This window comes from Perognathus longimembris, chromosome 24, assembly GCF_023159225.1.
Source record: "Perognathus longimembris pacificus isolate PPM17 chromosome 24, ASM2315922v1, whole genome shotgun sequence".
NCBI classification, from domain to species: Eukaryota; Metazoa; Chordata; class Mammalia; order Rodentia; family Heteromyidae; genus Perognathus; species Perognathus longimembris.
The window spans coordinates 36,099,808-36,122,455 of record NC_063184.1 but is presented as its reverse complement, the minus strand read 5'-3'; the positions used below and the strand labels follow the sequence as shown (position 1 = coordinate 36,122,455).

General features: G+C 41.1%; 2 protein-coding genes across 6 annotated transcripts in view; one reads left to right on the top strand and one right to left on the bottom strand.

Moving 5' to 3' along the window:
* The window catches only part of Mfsd8 (major facilitator superfamily domain containing 8), a 30,370-nt gene extending 21,323 nt beyond the window's left edge, over positions 1-9,047 (bottom strand). Inside the window, exons 1-3 of the mRNA XM_048333822.1 lie at positions 8,943-9,047; positions 2,973-3,064; positions 1,027-1,070 (exon numbers count right to left, since the gene is read on the bottom strand). Coding sequence (XP_048189779.1) covers positions 1,027-1,070; positions 2,973-3,064; positions 8,943-9,007 — 201 coding nt within the window. The 5' untranslated portion in view covers positions 9,008-9,047. The remainder of the gene's footprint in view (positions 1-1,026; positions 1,071-2,972; positions 3,065-8,942) is intronic.
* Positions 9,048-9,175: 128 nt separating this feature from the next.
* Abhd18 (abhydrolase domain containing 18) overlaps positions 9,176-22,648 on the top strand; it is a 27,720-nt gene continuing 14,247 nt past the window's right edge. Inside the window, exons 1-6 of one of the 5 annotated variants that reach the window (XM_048333823.1) lie at positions 9,176-9,398; positions 12,801-12,908; positions 13,753-13,837; positions 18,800-18,900; positions 21,517-21,595; positions 21,704-21,788. In XM_048333823.1, coding sequence (XP_048189780.1) covers positions 12,817-12,908; positions 13,753-13,837; positions 18,800-18,900; positions 21,517-21,595; positions 21,704-21,788 — 442 coding nt within the window. In that variant the 5' untranslated portion in view covers positions 9,176-9,398; positions 12,801-12,816. Of the gene's footprint in view, positions 9,399-12,800; positions 12,909-13,752; positions 13,838-14,374; positions 14,433-18,799; positions 18,901-21,516; positions 21,596-21,703; positions 21,789-22,537; positions 22,582-22,648 lie in introns of those variants that run through there. The other 4 variants (XM_048333824.1, XM_048333825.1, XM_048333826.1 and 1 more) reach the window with 4 other exon arrangements.

Below are 22,648 nucleotides of genomic sequence, written 5' to 3'. Positions count from 1 at the left end.
CCCTGAGTCCAAGCCCCCAGGATTGGCAAAAAAAAAAAGATGGAAAGGATTACAATATTAAACACTATCCATATGCCACCTGAACACTAAACATACACAGGCTATTTTTTCTTATCATTACCTTCTAAAACACAATTTGATAAGTATTTATATATTAACATTGTACTAGGTATTATATGTGAGCTAGAGATGATGAAGCACATGAAAGATGTACGTAGACCACATGCAGACACTGCATTGTTTCATATAAAGGACTTGGGCATACACAGATTTTGGTACCCTTTGGAGGTCCTAAAAATCAATCTACTGGAATAGCAAGAGGCAAGTATAAATGACTTAATTTTTTTTAACAAAAAAATTTTTGGTAGGTTGTGGGGCTTGAATTCAGGGCCTGGGGTGCAGTCCCTGAGCAATTTTGCTCAAGGCTAGCACTCTACCACTTTGAATCACAACTCCAGTTCCAGTTTTCTGGCAGTTAACTGGAGATGAGTCTCACGGACTTTCCTGCCTGGGCTGGCTTTGGACCATTATCCTCAGATCTCAGCTTCCTGAATAGTCAGGATTACAGGTATGAGCCATCAACGCCTGGCTTTTACAATCTTTTCTGACAACCCAAATTAATTCTATGGGAAAAAGATGAAATTATCCTGCATAAATACCATCTGTGCACTTTGGAATTTTAGACTATTTCTAGTTTAGTTTCCTTTTTATTAGGAATTGGTAATGATGGGATGTAAAAGCGACTTATAAGTATATGATCAGATATCTTCTTTTGCCAGTGACTATTCGGCTATAAATCATATTTTCCTAGCACAACACACTTCTATATCAAACAATGCTATTGTTTACACAATAACGTATATGCTAACCATACTTATGTTTCTTTTGAGAAAGTATTATCTCTCTAGGTTATTCTAGTATGAATTAAACTACAGAACACTAATGAGATTCTCTAAGATGCATACCTAAGTAAGAGTTAACTCTACTACAGTCACATAAGAGAAGAATAGATAGAAATGTACAAACCTTTTGGAGGTATGGCCATATTGACATTATCACAATAGAAAACCCTGTGAAAGGGAAAGTTTCATTAGTTATGACAATATAATTGATATTATAGATATGCTTTTTCAAAGCACAATACACATTTTTAAATATTCTGAACCTATAAATATATATATACAAATTGCCTAACTTATAAAGAAGGAGATTTTAGTTATCAGAAGGGAATATAAAATACTAAACACTATAAAGACTGATGTAGTAAGCCAGGTCCTGGTGGTTCATGCCTGTAATCCTAGGTACTCAGAAGGCTGAGCTCTGAGGATCATAGTTCAAAGCCAGCCCAGGCATCAAAGTCTGTGAGACTCTTATCTCCAATTAACCACCAGAAAACCAGAAGTGGTGCTATGATTCAATGTGGTAAAGCCCTAACTTTTAGCATAAAGCACTCAAGGACAGTGTCCAGGTTCTGCGTGCAAGCCCCATGAACAACAAAAAAATAAAAGTTAAAAAATGAAAAGCCAGTGCAGGGGCTCATATCTTAATCCTAGTTACTTAGGAGGCAAAGATTGGGGTGACTAAAGTTCAAGGCCCGTCCAGGCAAAGTGTTCCTAAGATTGCATGTGAGCAGTAAAAAGCTGAGAATGGTGGTTTATGACTCAATCCAGAGACATGGGAGGCACACAGAGGAGCAGTATAGTGCAGGCCAGTCCAAATAAAATGTGAATCCTTATTTGAAAACTAGAAAAAAGGCCAAGAGGCATCGCTCCCATGGTACAGTGCCTACCTAGTAAGTGTAAGGTCTTGAGTTCAAACTCTAATACTGCCCAAACAATATAAAAACAGAAGCCACTGTCTGCAGATTTGACAGCGGGCAGAAGCCAAGTGGCAGTTCCCAGCAGCAGATACCTTGAAGGGGAGAAGCGATGTGAAGCTAAATTCTGGACTATATATGACATCATTTCTTCACAGGACAGTAAATTTCAGATCAGATCATTTGGTTATTAACAAGTTACCAGAAAAAGTAGCAAAAACACATCACACTGGCTCCTTAATTTAAAAAAAGTCCTTGGGAGAGTAACTTAAGAATGTAACCATTAAGGTGGCTGCTTGCCAGAAGAAATATCTCTGAGGAGCAAGCTAGGTCCTATTCCTCTGCATTTTAGAAAGTGGTTGTGTGGTGGTTTATACTTATTAACAAAAGCACTGGCTTAACGGAAACATTATAGGCCATGACTACATTATACTACTATTTAGCCTTATAAAGGAAATTCTGATACTAGTAACTTTTGAGGACATTATGTGAAATGGTATAAGCTAGTCACAAAAGAGTAACAGACTTAAGATTCCATTTTTCTTTTTTTTGTCAGTCAGTGGTTAACTGGAGATATGAGTCTCATGGACTTTCATACCAGGGCTGGCTTTAAACCTCAATACTCAGATCTCAGACTCCTGAAGAACTAGGATTACAGGTGTGAGCCACTGGCACCTGGCTTTATGATTCCATTTTTGTGGTCAAATTCATAGAACTGGAAAGTAGGACAGTGTTTGCCAGGGTTAGGGAAGGAGGAAGTAAGCAGTTACTTGAGTATAACATTTCAGTTTTGAGAGATGAAAAGATTTTAGATATTATATAACAATGTGAATATACTTAATACTATTGAACTTAGAAATGGCACGTTTAATCTTTTTTTTTTGCCAGTCCTGGGGCTTGGACTCAGGGCCTGAGCACTGTCCTTGGCGTCTTTCTGCTCAAGGCTAGCACTCTGCCACTTGAGCCACAGCACCACTTCTGGCCATTTCCTATATATGTGGTGCTGAGGAATCGAACCCAGGGCTTCATGTATACACCGCAAGCACTCTTGCCACTAGGCCATATTCCCAGCACTCACATTTAATCTTAAAATATTAAATGAGTAAAGAATATTTTGTATGAAATTTTAAAAGGATGTATAATTTCTAAAACTCACCTATACTGCTGAGAAACATAGTAAGATATAAAACCCTAATAGATCTCCACCGGCTCTTATAATGTTCTTCGGTTTCTATAGCATCCCATTCCCTAGATACAAAGAAGAAAAAGGTAATACAAGTGAGCATCAATAATTGAAAATCCAAAATACACTAAAATCTGCAACTTTCTGAGTACTGATACCCTAAGTGGAAAATTCTTCAACTGATCTTATATGACAAGTAGTCAAAATGCAAGTACATTAAAAATACTGTATAGAATTATCTTCACATATTCCAAAATTGGGAAAAATCAGGGCTGGGTATATGGCCTAGTGGCAAGAGTGCTTGCCTCGTATAGATGAAGCCCTGGGTTCGATTCCTCAGCACCACATATATAGAAAATGGCCAGCTGTGGCTCAAGTGGCAGAGTGCTTGCCTTGAGCAAAAAAAGAAGCCAGGGACAGTGCTAAGGCCCTGAGTTCAAGGTCCAGGACTGGCAAAAAAAAAAAAAAAGAAAGAAAAAAAGATTTTTAAAAATTGGGAAAAATTCAAAGTCTGAAACATTTTTGTTTCTAAACACTTTATATTTATAAAGTTGAATACCCCTTATCTCATTTAAAGAATTTTTATACAGTAGTAATTTTTTCATATATTATAGCCACTAAAATGAAGCTGGTAACTGGTGGCTCATGCCTATAATCCTAGCTACTGAGATCTGAAGATCAAGGTTCAAAGCCATCCCAGGCAGGACAGTCTGAGACTCCTATCTCCAGCTAGCTACCAAAAAGCCAAAAGTGGAACTGCAGCTCAAATGCCAGCTTTGAGTACAAAAGCTCAGGTGCAGTGCCTAGGCCCTGAGTTCAAGCCCCAGTACAGGCATGAAAAAAAATGATATGACAGGCTCATTTACTAATATATTCTTTTCTGGTACAAAAATTCATCTATGAGTAAGATTTTTTTAAATGTTCACAGATAACATTTGTGTATCATTGTATACGGATACTTGAGAGACACAAGATGGCTTTAACAAGAAAAAACAATGAGGTATAATGAAACATGTTAGTATCCTAGTACTTTTGGGCTGGAAACGGGACTGCAATTTCAAGGCCAGCTAAGTCTACATAGCAAGACTCTGCCACCCCCCCTCCCCCCCCGCAAAAAAAAATTACTATCATCCTATGACATGGTGTACTTGGAGACAGTAAATAAACTTTGCTGCAGCAAGTTATTTTGGCTTCATATGTCAACAGAAGTAATGGAGTGACTCTAGAAGGATTTGATACAAAACTGGGAACTGGGAGCTCCTCACCCTGTAAGCCTAACTCAGGGGCTGAGATCTGAGTACTGAAGTTCAAAGCCAACCCCAGTAGAAAAGTCCTAAGATTCATCTCCAATTAACCATCAAAAGCTGAAAGTGGAAGTGCTAAAGTAGTGGAGCAGCAGCTTTGAGAGAAAAAGCCAAGCAAGAATTCAAGACACAGGAGCTGCGAATATGTCTAGTGGCAAGAGTGATTGCCTTGTATTCGTGAAGCCCTGGGTTCGATTTCCCAGCACCACATATATAGAAAATGGCCAGAAGTGGCTCTGTGGCTCAAGTGGCAGAGTGCTAGCCTTGAGCAAAAAGCAGCCAGGGACAGTGCTCAGGCCGAGTCCAAGGCCAGGGACTGGGAAAAAAAAAAAAAGAGTTCAAGACCCAGTATAGGCAAAAGAGAGAGAGAGAGAGGGAGAAGGAAAGAGTGAGGGAGAGAAGAAAGGACAGGAGGAGGCAGGGAGGGGCGAGGGAAGTGAAGGGAGGAAAAATAAGAAAGAAGTAATGAAAGAAAGGTCTGATGCAATCAGAGAGTATCAGCCTTGGGATGGGTTAACAGATAAGTTCTAGTGTCATCTTCACTGGGATGATATTCGGAATAGGCCTCTGGTTTGGACTAAAGGCAAGCACACTAACTGGACATCCTCCTACCTCTGACAAGTGCTAAATGAGTGTGTGTGCTTACTGTCGCATAAGTGTGTATATAATGCTTCATTGGGATATACATCATATAATGTGCTTTTATAAAATTTACTCTATTGGTCTTTCTCATCAATCCTGTTAACCCTTCACGTTAAGATTCACCTCATCATCATCCTCTCCTTTCTTCCCCATCCAACTTTCCCCCAAACACTCCCCTTTCTACACTCATGTCCTTTTGTGGGGTAGGTACTGCAGTGTCTGCTCATACCTTGCACTTTTGTGGGGTAGGTACTGCAGTGTCTGCTCATACCTCGCACTTTTGTGGGGTAGGTACTGCAGTGTGTGCTCATACCTCGTACTTTTGTGGGGTAGGTACTGCAGTGTGTGCTCAGGCCCTTGCACTTTTGTGGGGAAGGTACTACAGTGTGTGCTCAGGCCCTTGCACTTTTGTGGGGTAGGTACTACAGTGTGTGCTCAGGCCCTTGCACTTGCTGGCCAGGTGCTCTACCACTTGAGCCACACTTCCAGACCTTTTCATTTTTTTAGCTAATTTTTGGCTTTCTGCCCTTGTCAGTCATGACTTCATTCCTCCTAGTTACACTTCCATATAACCAGAATAAGTCACAGTGCTGAGGTACTGGTTAAGATGAAGTAGGCCTTAGTAATTTTTTGCCCAAGCCAGCCTCATACTAGGATCCCTCCGATCTCTGCTTCCCAAACTGCTGAGATAACAGGCATGTGCCTGCAGACCTGGGCTCATGTCATTTTTATTTTAGGTATAGATCCTGTTTATGAGACAGTACACGTAATATTTATTTTTGTGAGTCTGGCTTATTTCAATTAATGATCTATATACTATCTATTTTCCTCCAGATGATACTTCATTCTTTTTTTTTTGCCAGTCCTGGGGCTTGGACTTAGGGCCTGAGCACTGACCCTGGCTTCTTTTTCCTCAAGGCTAACACACTACCCCTTGAGCCACAGCGCCCCTTCTGGCTTTTTCTATATACGTGGTGCTGAGGAATCGAACCCAGGGATCCATATATACGAGGCAAGCACTCTGCCACTAGGTCATATTCGCAGTCCTCATTCTTCTTTATGACTATACATTGTATCTGTTCATTGGTTGACAGTAACCAAGGCTGATTCCATTGCTTGGAAATCATGAATAGTGCTGCACTAAGTGTACAGGTAAATCTATATTGACTTACATTCTTCCAGATATATGTATAAAAGTGGTAGAGCAAGATTACATGGTAGCTCCTTTTTAGCTTGCTGAAGACATTGGATTTCCATAGCAGCTGCACTTCACTTTTTACCTTTGTAAGGAATGGAAATTGCACTGAATCTATAGATTGCTTTTGGTTGTACAGCCATTTTCACAGTATTAATTTTACCCGTTTATGGACATGGTAGGAAGATTTTTCAATTGTTATTATAAAGGTGATGTACAGAGGTTCCAGTTACATAAGTTAGGTAATGAGTACATTTCTTTTGGACAATGTCACCCCTTTCCTCACTCCATTTTTTCCTCCACACATCTAGTTGTAGAGTTCACTTTCAACACGGTGTCTAGTGAGTATCACTGCTGCATTTGTTCATCCTTTGTCTCTGGATTTCTATGCCCCTTCTTACTAGATTATTTTTTAAAAAAATAGACGTTAGCTCTTTTAAGTTGGTTTTCTTTTTCCCAAACATGATGTCGATGTCAATGGTAAGTAGGAAAAAGAGAACAACAATATTTAGATTTATTATGTGTCAACTACATTAATTTCTGATACATTTGAAGTACCTGAAAACTGAATATACCATCCCGTAAAGAAAAGATTTTAAGCATAATGCAGCATTCCAGAAAAATACAACTTCAGATGCTTATACTAGAAAACCAATATGCTAGAATTTTGGACATATAATATAATTATACACTAAGCAAAATATGACCCATTCAATCCTACCTGGTCTAAATTTAAGGCACATACACAAAAAGTTATACAACTGGGAGAAAGCAAGGAAGGGATGATATTGTCCAAAAAGAAATGTATTTTTCACCTGACTTATGTTACTGTTACCCCTCTATACATCACCTTTATTTACTTTTTGTTGATCGTGGGGCTTGAACTCAGGGCCTGGGCCCTGTCCCTGAGATATTTTTGCTCCAGAATAGTGCTCTACCACACTGAGCCACAACTCTACTTCCGGCTTTTGAGTGTTTAATTGGAGTCTCATGGGGCCTTTTCTGCCCCAGTTGGCTTTGAATCCTCATCCTCAGATCCTAGCCTCCTCAGTAGCTAGGATTACAGGCATGAGCCACCAGCGCTTGGCTCACCTTATACCTTTTTTTTTTTTTTAGTTACACACATATACACATATATGTACATATATACATTTGGTAGTACTGGAATTTGAATTCAGGACTTTGTACTTGTTAGACAGGCAGTCTCCCTCTTCAGCCACTCTGACAGCCCTTTTTGTATTGGTTATTTTTTTGTAGGTCATAGGGCTTGAACTCGGCTTGGGTGCTGTCCCTCAGCTCTTCAGCTCAAAGCTAGGGCTCTACCACTTGAGCCACAGCACCACTTCTGGTTTTTTTTTTTAATTTAATTTATTTATTAATTGAACACAATTTTTTTGACAAGGTGTTGTGCAAAAAGGGTACAGTTACATAGGGCAGTGTGTACATTTCTTGTGATATCTGGTTTTTTTTGCCAGTCCTGGGCCTAGCACTCTGCCACTTGAGCCACAGCGCCACTCCTGGCCATTTTCTAGATATGTGGTGCTGAGGAATCGAACCCAGGGCTTCATGTATACGAGGTAAGCTCTCTTGCCACTAGGCCATATTCCCAGACCTGCACTTCTGGTTTTCTGGTGATTAAGTGGAGATCAGTCTCACACACTGCCCAGGCTGGCCGCGATCCTCAGATCTCAGCCTCCTAAGTAGCTAGGATTACAGGTATGAGCCTCTAGCACCGGCTATGTTGGTTACTTTTGAAGAGTCTCACTTTAAGCAGGCCCAGCCTGGACTGTGCTCCCCTGTGTGCTCCCCCACCTCACAGGGTATGACAGGAACACACCACCCATCCAGAAGAGTCCAATGAATTATTTTATTGTTTTGCTGATCCGATCCAGGAGTTTGAACTCTAGGCCTGGGTGTGGTCCTCGAGCTTTTTTGCTCAAGGCTAGCACTCTACTACGTGAGCCACCGCGCCACTACTGGCTTTTCCTGTGATTAATTGGAGATAAGAGTTTTGGGGACTTTTGTTCCCTGGGCTGGCTGTGAATCCCGATCTTCAGATCTAGCCTCCTGAGTAGCTAGGATTACAGGAGTGAGCCACCAATACCTGGCTAAGTCCGGTGAATTTTTGCTCAGGCTACTCTCAAACAACCCCATGACCTTCACGACTCAAACAGCTAGGCTTACAGCTCTAAGCCACCAAAACCGGTTTAGTGTACGTGTATGTGCATATGTATGTATACTCAATACATATATGCCCGCGTGCTGGTCCCAGGCCTTGAAGTCAGAGCTCAGAGCTACTGCTCTACCGCTTGAGCTATGCTTCCAAACTGGCACAGTGCTGGTTAATTGCAGAGTCTCCAGGACTCTTCTGGCCCGGCTAGTCTTGAACTTCAGTTCCTCAGGTTCACGGGTGTGAGCCACCAGTGCCCAGTAGTATTGTATTTTTAATGACCCTACTATTTTCTTACAATGAGCAATGTGGAAATTAAATGCCTGATCACTCACTACGAGGCATTAGCACAACAAACTCCAGCTACGGCAAGAGCTGCTGTGACCTGTGCCCCCGGACTCGGCCCGCCCAAACGGCTCCAGGTCTTTGACGAGATGCTCTCCTCGCCGACCCACCCCGGCAGCCCGTCCGCAGCAGCTGTTGGCCTGCCCGGGTCAACGCCGAGACCTCGGCGGCCCACAGGCGCTCCAAGCCGGGCGGCTCACGGATGGCAAGGAGCCTGTCTGAGCCGTGCGGGAGGGCGCCGGAGTCCCGGGGACAGACGCCTGACGCGTCCACCGGCGCCCGCTCACCTGCTTCCGGGCGTGAGGTGGCCTAAGAGGGGCTCGCGCTCCGCCTCAGTTCCCGGGCTCGCCATCGTTCCGGCCCCCACCGGCGGACGCGCGGCCAACTCTCGCGACACCTGCTCGCGTCTATTTCCGACGGCCCGAAGCCGTCAAAACAAGCCTGTAAGTACGCGTGCGCGCCGCAGCTGGACACCGGAAGTGGGCGGGTCTGGGCGGGGCGCTGTGCTCCAGGCGGCGACTAACGGCTGAGCCCTCCGCCGTGTGCCGGGGCTGCGCGGGAGAGCCGAGCGGGGGAACCCGGCGGGCGCCGGGGCTGCGCGGGAGAGCCGAGGGGGGGAGCCCGGCGAGCGCCGGTGAACCCTGCGGTGTTTCTGCCGTGCTCGCTTCCCGGAGGGGCTCCGCGGGAAAGTGCGGTCTCGGGCGCCGGGCGATTCCGCCCGCTGCACATCCACCGCGCGGCCGGTGAGTAGCCGGCGGGCCCAGCTCCCACGCCGCCCGCCACAGCGTGCGTGCCGGCGGCGGGGATTGGGGCGCGGGCCCGGAGTCTCGGAGCCCCGTCCGGTACGGCGCCGGGCGGTGGCTCCGCCCTCCAAGGGCAGGTGGAGGGCGCCGCGGCCCCTCGGGCTGTGGCTCTGAAGAGGTCGTGGGGCGGGACCGGGACCGGGACCGACCCTCCGCTTCTGACCCACCGGCCCGCAGCCGCGCACACTCGGGGCCCAGCTTTGCACCTGGCCACGCAGCCGGAGCCGTGGTCTTCTGGAGGTCAGACAAAGGCACCATTTGCCCCCGGTGGAGATGCTCCGAGTTACTTATTAACATCTTATCACTGCTCTTAGGCTCCAGACTAGTCCATGGCTTAGATAAGTTTATGTTCTGGTAAAACTAGTTACTTTGTCAAGTGATTTCATTGGATCAAGATCCTACGAAATAAGTACCCCTCCCTCCTCTCTCTCTCTCTCCCTTAATCATGAATTGCTACGAAGAGATTAACTTACTCAGATCCATACTGTGTTGGACTGGCCGCGTTGAGACCCACATTTAATTCTTTTCGCCTAGTATTTGTAAGTTCCTTATTTTTTTTTTTTTTGAGACTTAGTGCCTGAGCACTGTTCCCGCCTTCTTTTTGCTCTAAGCTAGCGCTTTACCTCTTGAGCCACAGCGCCACTTCTGGCTTTTTTTGTTTATGTGGTGCTGAGGAATCGAACCCAGGGCTTCGAGCATGCTAGGCGAGCGCTCTACCGCTAAGCCACATTCAATGCTAGTTATATGATTGTGTTATTGCTGTCACTTGATTTTTGTCGCGTTTGTGACTTTATTATAAGTATCCAATCAGGCACCTTCCATTGATGAATAGCTAAACTTGAAATGTGTTTTTGAATCCATACTAGATTACAAAATGAAAACAAGATATTGTTGGAGATGAGAGGAAAAGGACTTAGAGGGTTTTTTGTTTGTTTTGTTTTGTTTTTGCCAGTCCTAAGGCTTGAACTCAGGGCTTGGGCACTGCCCCTGAGCCTCTTTTGTGCTCAAGGCTAGCACTCTACCCATTGAGCCACAGCGCGACTTCCAGCTTTTTCTGTGTATGTTTACTGAGGAATTGAACCCAGGGATTCATGCATGCTAGGCAAGCACTCTACTACTAAGCCACATTCCCAGCCCTAGAGGTATTTTTTCTTAATTTCACTTATGCCTTGGGACCCAGGAGGGTGAGAAACAGGTCCAGAAAAAAATAAGAGTTTGGTTGTTTAGCTGCTACCAGAGAGATAGGCGATAATAATATTAAATGACATAATAGATCTTGATGTCACTGTAAAAATAGAGCTCATTTCTAGGAAAGATATTTTTATACCATGGCTCTGTACTAGCACTTCTATTTTTGTTTCACTTAGTTTTACTCTTTCACATTGGCTAAGCAAATGAGAAGCACTTATTAAAATTCACTGATAAAAATGCACTTAGAAAAAAAATCCTGAATCGGGATCATATTTTACTTATAAATCAAAAGGTGCATCTTTTAATTTGTTTTTGTTTTTTTACCAGTCCTGGGGCTTGAACTCAAGGCCTGGGCACTGTCCCTGAGTTTCTTTTGCTCCAGGCTACATTCAGTCATTTGAACCACAGAGACACTTCCAGCCCTCTTCTGTTTATATAGTACTGAGGAATCAAAACCAGGGCTTCATACATGCTAGGCAAGTACTCTACCACTAAGCTACATTTCCAGCCATATTTTTCCTCTCTTTATTTACCTATTGTGAATTGTTTTAATTGTTGGTATAGGGCTGGTTATGTGGCCTAGTGGTAAAGTGCTTGCCTCGTATACATGAAGCCCTGGGTTCGATTCCTCAGCACCACATATATAGAAAAAAGCCGGAAGTGGCGCTGTGGCTCAAGTGGCAGAGTGCTAGCCTTGAGCAAAAAGAAGCCAGGGACAGTGCTCAGGCCCTGAGTCCATGCCCCAGGACTGGCAACAAAAACAAAACAAATAAACAAAATTGTTGGTATAAAGGCAGTAGGTATACAGAGGGGTTGTCATTTCCTAAGTCCGGAAATGAGTACATTTCTTTTTGGATAGTGTCACGCCTTCCTTCACTCTCTCCCAGTTTTACCTTCCCATTCCTGTCCACAAATTTCATAGTTCATTTTCAACATAGTGTCTGCTGAGTACTACTGCTGCATTTATTCACCCTTTGTTCACCCATTTCTGTGCCCTCCCTGACCTCCCTAAACAGATACATGAACAAACAGGATAAAGAAAAAGAAAAGAACAAAGATAAAGATAAAACCTCTTGTTTCCATTTTCTGGAGTTAATTTCCACATTAAGCCTTTATGTTCCTCCTGTAAGAGTATCCTCATTTGATCTCACTGTATGTGAATGCCTAGACTCCTGTATAATTTGTCATGTCCAAGTGTACTTCAAACCTAGCTTCTGCATATGAGGGAAAACGTGCCTTGGATCTCTCTGACCTTGGTTTTCAACTTTTAATTTGAAAGATTGAAGTAGATAGTAAAAATTCCTTAGAAATACTTGAGAGAGAAATGACATAAAAATAGTAACACTGCTATTGCTTTTTGTTCACTAGTATAGAGTCAGGTTGTATAATAAATCTTGAGCTTTATGCCTAGAATTAGAGTCTAGGTCTGTTTCACACTACCTATATGATACCTTGGGTGAATCACCTATTGTCTCTATCTCAAGTTCCTCTTCTGTACAACTGGAATACTGTATCTTTCTCAGGGTTATTGGTAGGTCTAAATCAGAGAGAGAGAGAGTTGCAGTTTTTTAAATAGTGCCTGGCTGGCGATATAGTACTAGGTAAATATTACTTTGCATTGTTCCTTTCTATTGTCTAACAAATTGTAGCTGCTTATTATACAGAGAATGGAAAGATGTTGCTCTACCAGTTCATTGCAGTTTGAGGCTCCTCATTTTCTTTTTTGTCTCAATTCATTTTTTGCTAAATTCTGTATATTTTTAGAGGATAAACTCAAGAATTTACTCTCAATCCTTAATTCTATCTGATATTTAGAAGTGGTTAGAAAGTTGACCTGCTGCCTTGATTAAAAAAATATTTTAGGGCTGGGGATATGGCCTAGTGGCAAGAGTGCTTGCCTCGTATACATGAGGCCCTGGGTTCAATTCCCCAGCACCACATATACAGAAAACGGCCAGAAATGGCGCTGTGGCTCAAGTGGCAGAGTGCTAGCCTTGAGCAAAAGGAAGCCAGGGACAGTGCTCAGGCCCTGAGTTCAAGGCCTAGGACTGGCCAAAAATAAATAAATAAAATTTTAAAGTCATTTTAAAAGTTGACTTGCTGTCTTGATTTAAAAAAATATTTTAAAGTCATTTACATTTTTTCTTCTAGATGGTATTTGCTACTAATGGGTGTAAGCAAGTTAGATGTTCTATATCGTAGACTTCTCCTCACAAAACTTTTTATCAGAGGATGGGGAAGGCCAGAGGATCTCAAAAGGTAATTTTTTTTACTTGAATACATGTTTTGAATTTATTGCTTTAGTAAACATTTTAGATTTTAGTTATAAAATCCTTTATCCTTAAATATAAAATGATTATCCAGGAAATTAAGCATCTTAAACTATGTGAAGGGGCTGGGAATATGGCCTAGTGACAAGAGTGCTTGCCTCATATACATGAAGCCCTAGGTTTGATTCCTCAGCACCACATATATAGAAAAGGCCAGAAGTGGTGTTGTGGCTCAAGTTGGCAGAGTGCTTGCCTTGCGCAAAAAGAAGCCAGGGACAGTGCTCAGGCCCCGATTCCAAGCCCCAGAACTGGCAAAACAAAAACAACAACAAAAAACAAAACTATGAACTCTTCTTTTTAGTTTTCTTTCAGTTTTTAGCTCCTAATAACATGAGATGGACTATTAAGGAAAACAATTTATGTTTTAACTTAAACACACAAACTGGATTTTAAAATTCATTATTTAACTAGAATTATACATGGTTTCCAAGCATGGACTTTTCAGCAGTAACTTGAATGTGTAATGACCAGAAACCTGGAATGATCTATAGCTCACGGAAAATTCTGGCTTAAGAAAATCAATTTTCAGGACTGGTTCCTTTGAATTTCAGTCTAATTACTTTTTGGACAATATTATTTCTCTTATTTTTCTGAGATTAGTGTGTAGTTTGAAAAACAATCTCAATAGCCTAATCTTCAATGAAGATCATTAAGTTTTAATATGGCTCAAAAGCTATTTGTTCATTTTAGTCACTATTCATCAGTCTGTACATTCAGTATAAGTGGTGTAAAAGTGAATTTTTTTTTCCTGTTTGTCTCATTTTTTTTAATAGACTCTTTGAATTCAGAAAGATAATTGGAAATCGAGAAAGATGCCAGAATCTGGTTTCAAGCGATTATCCAGTGTACATTGATAAGGTATTCAGATGGACAAAATGCATGTGTAGAAATTTTGGTTTAATGTAAGTATATGCCAGGAGTAGAGTACAATAACAGTAACTCCTAAGACACTAGTGCAGTGGATTTTTTCATTTAATATTTAAAGAATGCTATTTGCACCCTGATCAGATTTTTGTGTGTGTATGTATGCCAGTTTAGGGGCTTGAACTCAAGGCCTGAGTGCTATCTCTGAGCTCTTTTGCTCAAGGCTAGCACCCCCACTAGAACCACAGCTCTACTTCCAACATTTTGTTGGTTCATTGGAGATAAGAGTCTCATGGACTTTTCTGCTAGCTTTGGCTACAAACTGTGATCAGCCTCTTGAGTAACTAGGATTATAGGCATGAACCACTGTCACGCAGCACCTAGATGTTTTTAATAACTGAATATATTTACATATACATGTATATATGTGTGTGTATGTGGATAATATATATCACTTAGTGTTTACCTAAATACAAACATGTATTTATATACTTAGACTGGGTCTTTCTGAGTCTCATTTTGTATCCATAGCCTCAAGAGGGTTAAAGTAAATTATTCATTATTAGAGAAGAATATTATGAAAGGAATAGTAATAGTATTGAAGGAGAATGATGTATCTAGTTGGTGAGTTTGCACATAGGAATTATTTTCAAGACAACAAAAGACAGGGAAAAGTATTATGAAATGTAGTTAATTGCTGAGAGAGTGGTAGGAAGAAAATGCTGTAAAATATATAGATGAAACTGTTTTTCAAATTGTTTTATAAGCAACTAGCTTTTTCTGTAGTAATCTGGTTTTCTGTAACTGGATCCTTGATACACTGTGTTAGAGAAGCCACACTGATGGCTGTACTTCACATACCCATCACTGCTCTGTAATCTATGATTTTCTGTAATTGGATCTCTGATATACTATTGGAGAAGCCACAGAGACAGCTATACTTAACACATCCCTCACTGACCTGTAACCAAAATAACTACTTGAATGTCTTATCTATCAAATATCCTTAGAAAGTATGCTTTTTCAAAAGATTTCAATACTAAAAAATGTTGTCATTGAAAATTTCATATCAAAACTTTTGTTTCTATATCATATGGATTTCAAACATTTCTCTTACTCTAATTTTGGCAAATATTTCTATTTTCTGCTTTTGTTTTCCTTTCCCTTTCTTTTTTCCTAACCAAAATATTAAAGGCGTTTAAAACCATAACAAGCTAAAAACTCCTCTAGTGTCTTTTACCTTTTACTACTAACTCCTTTTCTTTCAGGGAGTGCTATTAAGATTTTGTAGTACATTCTTCCAAGATCATATGAGATCAGGCATGTTCAGGGTGTTATTGGTGATAGACTCAATACATTCTTATAGATGCCTCCTTTGGCTTAAAAATTTAAAAAAAAAAACCCAAAACACTTAGATATCAAAGCCAGGGTCCCAGTGGTTCTTGCATGTATTCTAGTCAGGAGGATAATTTATGAAGATATCAGTTTAAAGCCAGCATGGCAGACAAATTTGAGAAACTCTGTGCCCTAGTATCTTTAAAAAAAAAAATACCATTCACATATCAAAATTTAACCTTTTTTGGGCTGGGGATATAGCCTAGTGGCAAGAGTGCCTGCCTCGGATACACGAGGCCCTAGGTTCGATTCCCCAGCACCACATACACAGAAAACGGCCAGAAGCGGTGCTGTGGCTCAAGTGGCAGAGTGCTAGCCTTGAGCGGGAAGAAGCCAGGGACAGTGCTCAGGCCCTGAGTCCAAGGCCCAGGACTGGCCAAAAAAAAAAAAAAATTTAACCTTTTTTGTTTTTCTTTTGAGCCAGTCCTGGGGCTTAAACTCAGGACCTAAGTGCTGTCCCTAAGCTTTTTTGCTCAAGGATTGTGCTCTACCTACCACCTGAGCCACAGCTCCACTTTTGGTGTTTAATTGTAGATAAGAGTCTAACCAAACGGTGCTGGTGACTCACACCTGTAATCCTAGCTACTTAGGAGGCTGAGATCTGAAGACTGTGGTTCAAAGCTAGCTCGGGCAGAAAAGTCCCTGTGAGACTCTTTATCTCCAATTAATCACAGTAAAAGCTGGAAGTGGCTCTGTGGCTCAGGTGCTCAAGTGGTAGACCGCTAGCCTTGAACAAAAGAATCTTCAGGGAAAGCACCCAACCAAGCTTAGGTCCAGGGTTCATGCTCCAGGACAGGCAAAAAAAAAAAAAGGAAAAACCAAAACAAAACTTGTCAGCTCAGGCTGTCTAAACCTCTGTTCACAGATCTCAACCTCCTAAGTTGCTGAGAGTCAAGCTTTTTGCTGATGGACTGGATATAGGACTCTTAGATTGGGCTGGGAATATAGCCTAGTGCCAAGAATGCTTGCCTCATATACATGAAGCCCTGGATTCGATTCCTCAGCACCACATATATAGAAAATGGCCAGAAGTGGCACTGTGGCTCAAGTGGCAGAATGCTAGCCTTGGGCAAAAAAAAAAGAAGCCAGGGACAATGCTCAGGCCCTGAGTCCAAGCGCCAGGACTGACAAAAAAAAAAAAAAAAAAAGATTCTTGGATTCTCAGCACAGGCTGGCTTCGAACTTCTTATTCATTGGTCTTAGTCTCTTGAGTAGCTAAGATTCAACTTTTATTTTTCACCTCTACACATATATAAGTAAGTTTTAATGACATTACCAATGTGAAAAAGTGTAAAAACTGGCCGAGCACTGGTAGCTCATGCCTGTAATCCTAGCTACCGAAGAGGCTGAGATCTGAGGATTGAGGTACAAAGCCAGTCTGGATAGGAAAGTCTGTGACACTCTGATCTCCAGTTAACTACCAGAAAGCCTGAAGTGGTGCTGTGGTTCAAGTGGTAGAGCTCTAGCCTTCAGCTGAAGAGCTCGGGGCAGTGCCCAGGCCCAGAGTTCAAGCCCCACGACCCCCCCCCTAAAAAAAAAAATTAAAAAAAACTTCCTGATAGACTTTTTTTTTTGTCAGTCCTGGGCCTTGAACTCAGGGCCTGAGCACTGTCCCTGGCTGCTTTTTACTCAAGGCTAGCACTCTGCCACTTGAGCCACAGCGCCACTTCTGGCCATTTTCTATATATGTGGTGCTGAGGAATCGAACCCAAGGCTTCATGTTTACGAGGCTAGCATTCTTGCCACTAGGCCATATTCCCAGCCCTAGACAAATTTTCAGATAACTGTCTAATCAGCAAAAACAATTGAAATTGGTACTGATGCTTGCTCCTGAAGGTGCAGCTGTATGGCCAGGTTCTTCCACTGTAACTATCTACAAAGAACAGGAAAACATTATTTCTTACTGATTTTATAAGCTAATGTCATCAAAAGTGGAAAGTCATTGAATTTCATTAGTCTAAAGCTAACTTCTTTTTGATGCTAGTCCTAGGGCTTAAACTCAGGGCCTGGCTGCTATCCCTGAGCTCTTTTTACATAAGGCTAGTGCTCTACCACTTGAGCCACAGATGTACTTCTAACTTTTTGGTGATTAACGGGAGATAAAAGTGTCCTAGAGCTGATGCTGGTGGCTCATGCCTGTAATCTTAGCAACTCAGGAGGCTGAGACCTGAGGATTGAGTTTCAAAGCCAGCTAGGGCAAGAAAGTCCATGAGATTCTTATCTCCAATTAACCACCAGAAAACCAGAAGTGGTGTTGTGGCTCAAGTGGTAGAGCACTAGCCTTGAGCTGAAGAGCTCAAGGACAGTGTCCAGGCCTAGAGTTGATTCCCCACTACTGACAAAAAGAAAAAAACAGTCTAATGGACTTTGCTGCTCAGACTACCTTCCATCCTCAGATCTGAGCCTCTTGCTTAGGTGCGATTACAGGTGTGAGCCACTGGCACCTGGCCACAAATTCCTTAAAAGTAGATATTTGAGGGGAAAATAAGTTTAGAAATTGAATATGAGTGAATTGACTTCTGTTGTCTGTGTATCTGTGTGTTTGTTGAGTCAGTACAGGAACTTGAACTCAGAGCCTGGACCCTGTCTCTTAGCTTTTTAGCTCAAGGCTGGCATGCTAACACTTGAGCCAAACCTCCACTTCCTTTTTTTTTTTTTTTTTTTTTTTTTTTTGGCGTTAATTGGAAATAAGGTTCCCACAGACTTTCTATCCTTGGCTGCCTTTGAACCTGGAGCCTTCTGAGTAGCTAGGATTATACACATGAGCCACCAGCACCCTGCTGTTTATTTCTTGTTGTTGCTGCTTATTTGTTCTGTTTTTATTGTTTCATTTGTTTTTCCTCTTTTTTTTTTTTGAGACATCTCAGTATAACCCAGTGTGTCCTCTTAACTCATTATCATCCTGCCTAAACTTCCAACATCTGTGGTTACAAGCATGTACCGCATGTAGCTAAAAATTGCTTTTTCAATACATAGAAATTATTTTTCCTTATTTAATTTGTTGACAGAGATATTACATCAATATATTGCCCAACATTAAACCACTGTAGCATGCTGATATCATCTCTTATTTGAGTGTGGTCAATTATTATTGCAGTTACAAATTGTTCTTAGGATTATTTTTTTACTTTTTAATGCTATTGAGTTCTCTTGACTAGAATTTTATCTTGAGCTTTTGCCTTTCAATGTATGAATTTGATTTATTGTTTATTTTCCAAACTAGATTGTAGTTAACAGTATGTAAGGAAAATAAAAGTATGTGGGTAGAAGCAATGTCTTTTGGAAACAAAGTGGGACTAAAAGGGAACTATAGTATGCACTGAAAATAGTTTGGGGGAAGAAAATTTTTTAAATGGAAGTGGATGTGTACACAAGTGGTGCGTTGGCAGCCGTAAGCAAAAAAGTCAATCTAGGTAGCAAGGCCTTGAGTTTGTACCCCCATACTGGCAAAATGAATGAATAAATAAATAAATAAAATTTTAGTCAAACAGACTTTATTAGAAAAACGTCTATGATACACCAAGGTATCTCAGTCTACTTTCATGGTTTCCTTTGTTTTAGATGGAAGAACAATCAGACTGTAAGATCTTAGATGGACACTTTGTTTCTCCCATGGCCCACTATGTGCCTGGAATCATGCCAGTTGAATCTGTTATTGCAAGGTAAGAATGTTTGTTTGGAAAGTTAAATTAGTAAAGAGAGAGAGAGAGAGAGAGAGAGTGTGTGTGTGTGTGTGTGTTCCTGAGTCTTGAACTCAGGGCCTAGGTGCTGTCCCAGAGTTTTCTGGCTCAATGCTAGCATTCTGCCACTTGAGCCTCAGCTTCTCTTACAGCTTTTTGGTAGTTAATTGGAGATAAGAGTCTCTTAGACTTTGTTGCTTAAGATGGCTTCAAACCACAATCCTCAGATCTTAGCTTCCTGAGCAGCTAGGATTACAAAAGTGAGGCACCAATGCCCAGCTAAGTTGTTTTAAATTTAAGTTAATGTTGAAACCAGGTTATCTCCTGGTTTCTTTTTCATGTTTCACTTAATTCTGTTTAAAAAGTACAAATGCCAGACATTGGTGGATCATGCCTATAATCTTGCTGGCTATTGAGGATTCAGGTTCAAAGCAAGCCCAGGCAGGAAAGTACATGAGATTCTTCTCTTTAATTAACCAGCAAAAAGCCAAAGTGGAGCTTTGGCTCAAGTGGTGCTGTGCTAGTCTTGAGCAACAAAGCTCAGGAACAGTGCCCAGGACTTGTAGTTTAAGCTCCAGTACCTGCAAACATAAAAAGAACAATATACTTTACTGTTTTTTTCCCCTCTGCATTATTTAGTAAACATTTGTTAATTCTAATATGTTGTTTCTCCTTTAATTTTTTTTTTTGTTGTTGTTGTTGTTGTTGTTGTTGGCCATGGGGCTTGAAGTCAGGGCCTGGGCCTGGGCCTTGTCCCGGAGCTCTTCAGCTGAAGGCTAGTGCTCTACCACTTGAGTCACACTGCCACTTCTGTTTTTTGGTAGCTATTTGCAGATACACGTCTTATAGACTTTCCTGCCCAGACTAGGTTCAAACTGTAATACTCAGATTTCAGCTTATTGAGTAGCTAGCATTACAGGTGTGAGCCACCAGAACCGGACTATGATACAAATTCTTAAAAGTCAACTGCTAAGGAAATTAAAAAGAGAAAGAAGTCTATTAGCTAGGTGCTGGTAGCTCATGTTGTAACATAGTCAAAAAGCTGAGATCCCTAGATCTCAATTCAATGATAGTCCATGAGATTCTATCTCCAGAAAGAAGCCAGGCTGGAGGTGTGGCCAGAAGAGGTAGAAAATCAAACAAATAAGTTGAACAAGCAACAGTCTCTGAGGTTAAACCCCAGTAATAGCAAAAAAAAAAATCCATTCAGGGAGATGAAAAAAATTTGAAGATGGGGGGCTGGGGATATGGCCTAGTGGCAAGAGTGCTTGCCTCATATACTTGAGGCCCTGGGTTCAATTCCCCAGCACCACATATACAGAAAATGGCCAGAAGTGGCGCTGTGGCTCAAGTGGCAGAGTGCTAGCCTTGAGCAAAAAGAAGCCAGGGACAGTGCTCAGGCCCTGAGTCCAAGCCCCAGGACTGGCAAAAAAAAAAAAAAAAAATTGAAGATGGATAGGTAGTCATAGTTGGACAACAAAGCATATACACTTAATACCATTATATTGTATACTTATAAATGGTAAAAATAGCAATTTGTTATATAAGTCATATAGGAAAGTACCTTAAATAAGGACAGCCTGGTACAGGTGGTTTATGTTAGCTACTCAGGAGACTGTATAATGACAATCAAGATTGAAGCCAGCCCTGACATACAGCTCTCCCAGATTCTCATCTCCAATTAACCAGCCAAAAGTTTGGGGGCTCAAGCAAGTAGAGTGCCAGTTGTGACTGAAAAAGCCAGTCAACAGCTTGAGTCCTTAAGTTCAGGCCCAGTACCACACATGGAGAAGAGAAGAGAAAACATGACAAGTAGAGAAAACTGTGCTTCCTTTTTTCTGGCATGGATTCACTTTATCTCCAAGTACCAGAATTTTAATGAATCACATTCTCTCATATACTACATGGGTAGAAATATAAGTACATTATTTTGTAGTTATTTCAACAGCTTGTATAGCAAAGTGTTTTTCCTACGAAGAGAAAGGGGAGAGCTGTATCACTAGGCCTGTTAAAAATTTATCACACATTTATAAAGTTTTGGTATTAAACTAGATAAAGAATAATGTGTTCCTGTTGTATTGAATATCTTAACATACTGAAAGTAAGAAAATCTACAATATCTTTGTAATTTTTCCATATATAGTAGTTTAATCAATTACAAATTAACTTAAAATTCTACAGGATACTTTCTTGGAAATAATTTTAAACATTTTAGGAATTGAAGGTGGGCATGATGGTATATACCTATAATACCAGTTCTTGTTAGGAGGCAGAGGCAGGAGGATCTTAAGTTTAAAGCCAGGTCTGGCTATGTAATAAGTTCTAGGCCAGTCTGAATTACATAGTGAGACTCTGTCTCAAAAAGAAAAAGAAGAGAAGAAAGTTTGAATTGAAAAATCTCTTGTGTGTAGATACTGGGGTTTGCATTCAAGGCCTCAGCACTCTCCCTTAGCTTTTTTTTTTCTCAAAGCCGGCACTCTACCATTTGTGCAACCTCCATTTTCCAGTTTTCGGTGGTAAATTGGAGATAAGAGCCCCATAGACTTTTGAGCCTGCGCTGGCTTTATTTTAAAGAGAACTTCATTATTTTAAAAATAGGTTCCAATTTATTGTACCTAAAGAATGGAACAACAAACACAGACCGGTATGCATTCATCTTGCTGGAACAGGAGACCACGTAAGACTTAATTTTTATGCTTTAATCCCTAAATAATTTGTTTAAGTAATTTCCTTAACATATGTGCTTATTTGTGCTGTTTAAGTATGTTAGCTTTTCTTTCCATAGCATTACTGGAGAAGAAGAACACTAATGGCCCGTCCTATGATTAAAGAAGCCCGAATAGCTTCTTTGTTGTTAGAAAACCCGTACTATATCCTTTGTGATACTTAAGAAACTTGTTCATAGGAATGATACGTAATAACCAACTTTCCCAAACTGGTTAAATTCATTCATCAGTGTAGAAAATAAAAAGCAAGAACAAAAAGGAATGAAAGGTTATTTTATGTCTCTTTAAATGCAGTGGAAGGGGCTGGGAATATGGCCTAGTGGCAAGAGAGCTCGCCTTGTATACATGAAGCCCTGGGTTCGATTCTCCAGCACCACATATCTAGAAAAGGGCCAGAAGTGGCGCTGTGGCTCAGGTGGCAGAGTGCTAGCCTTGAGCAAAAAGGAAGCCAGGGACAGTGCTCAGGCCCTGAGTCCAAGCCCTAGGACTGGCCAAAAAATAAAAAAATAAATGCAGTGGAAGGAGTCTGACATGGTAGCTCATTATTTTTTTTTTAATTTTTATTATCAAACTGATGTACAGAGAGGTTACAGTTTCATACATTAGGCATTGGATACATTTTTTTGTACTGTTTGTTATCTCCTCGTTAGCTCATTCTTATAATCCCATCTGCTCAGGAGGCTAAAGCACGAGGATTATGTTTGAGGCCAACCTAGGCTGCACAATGATACCTTATCTCCGGGAAAACAAACCTAAGGATTATAGTTTCATTGGATGATAAAGATAAATTTCATTTTTGTTCTTCAGATAGTTATGGATTTTAATAAGTGAGTAAAGAAACTCATGCTTTAAATGCATTTGCAGTAAAGGTGCAATACTTAACTAATTTTCAAGATGATGTCAGACTATTCATAGAAGAACAGAACCTGATGCACAGGTATAAAGAAATGCTCAATATTGCTGGTAATAAAAGAAATATAGGGCTGAGAATGTGGCTTAGTGGC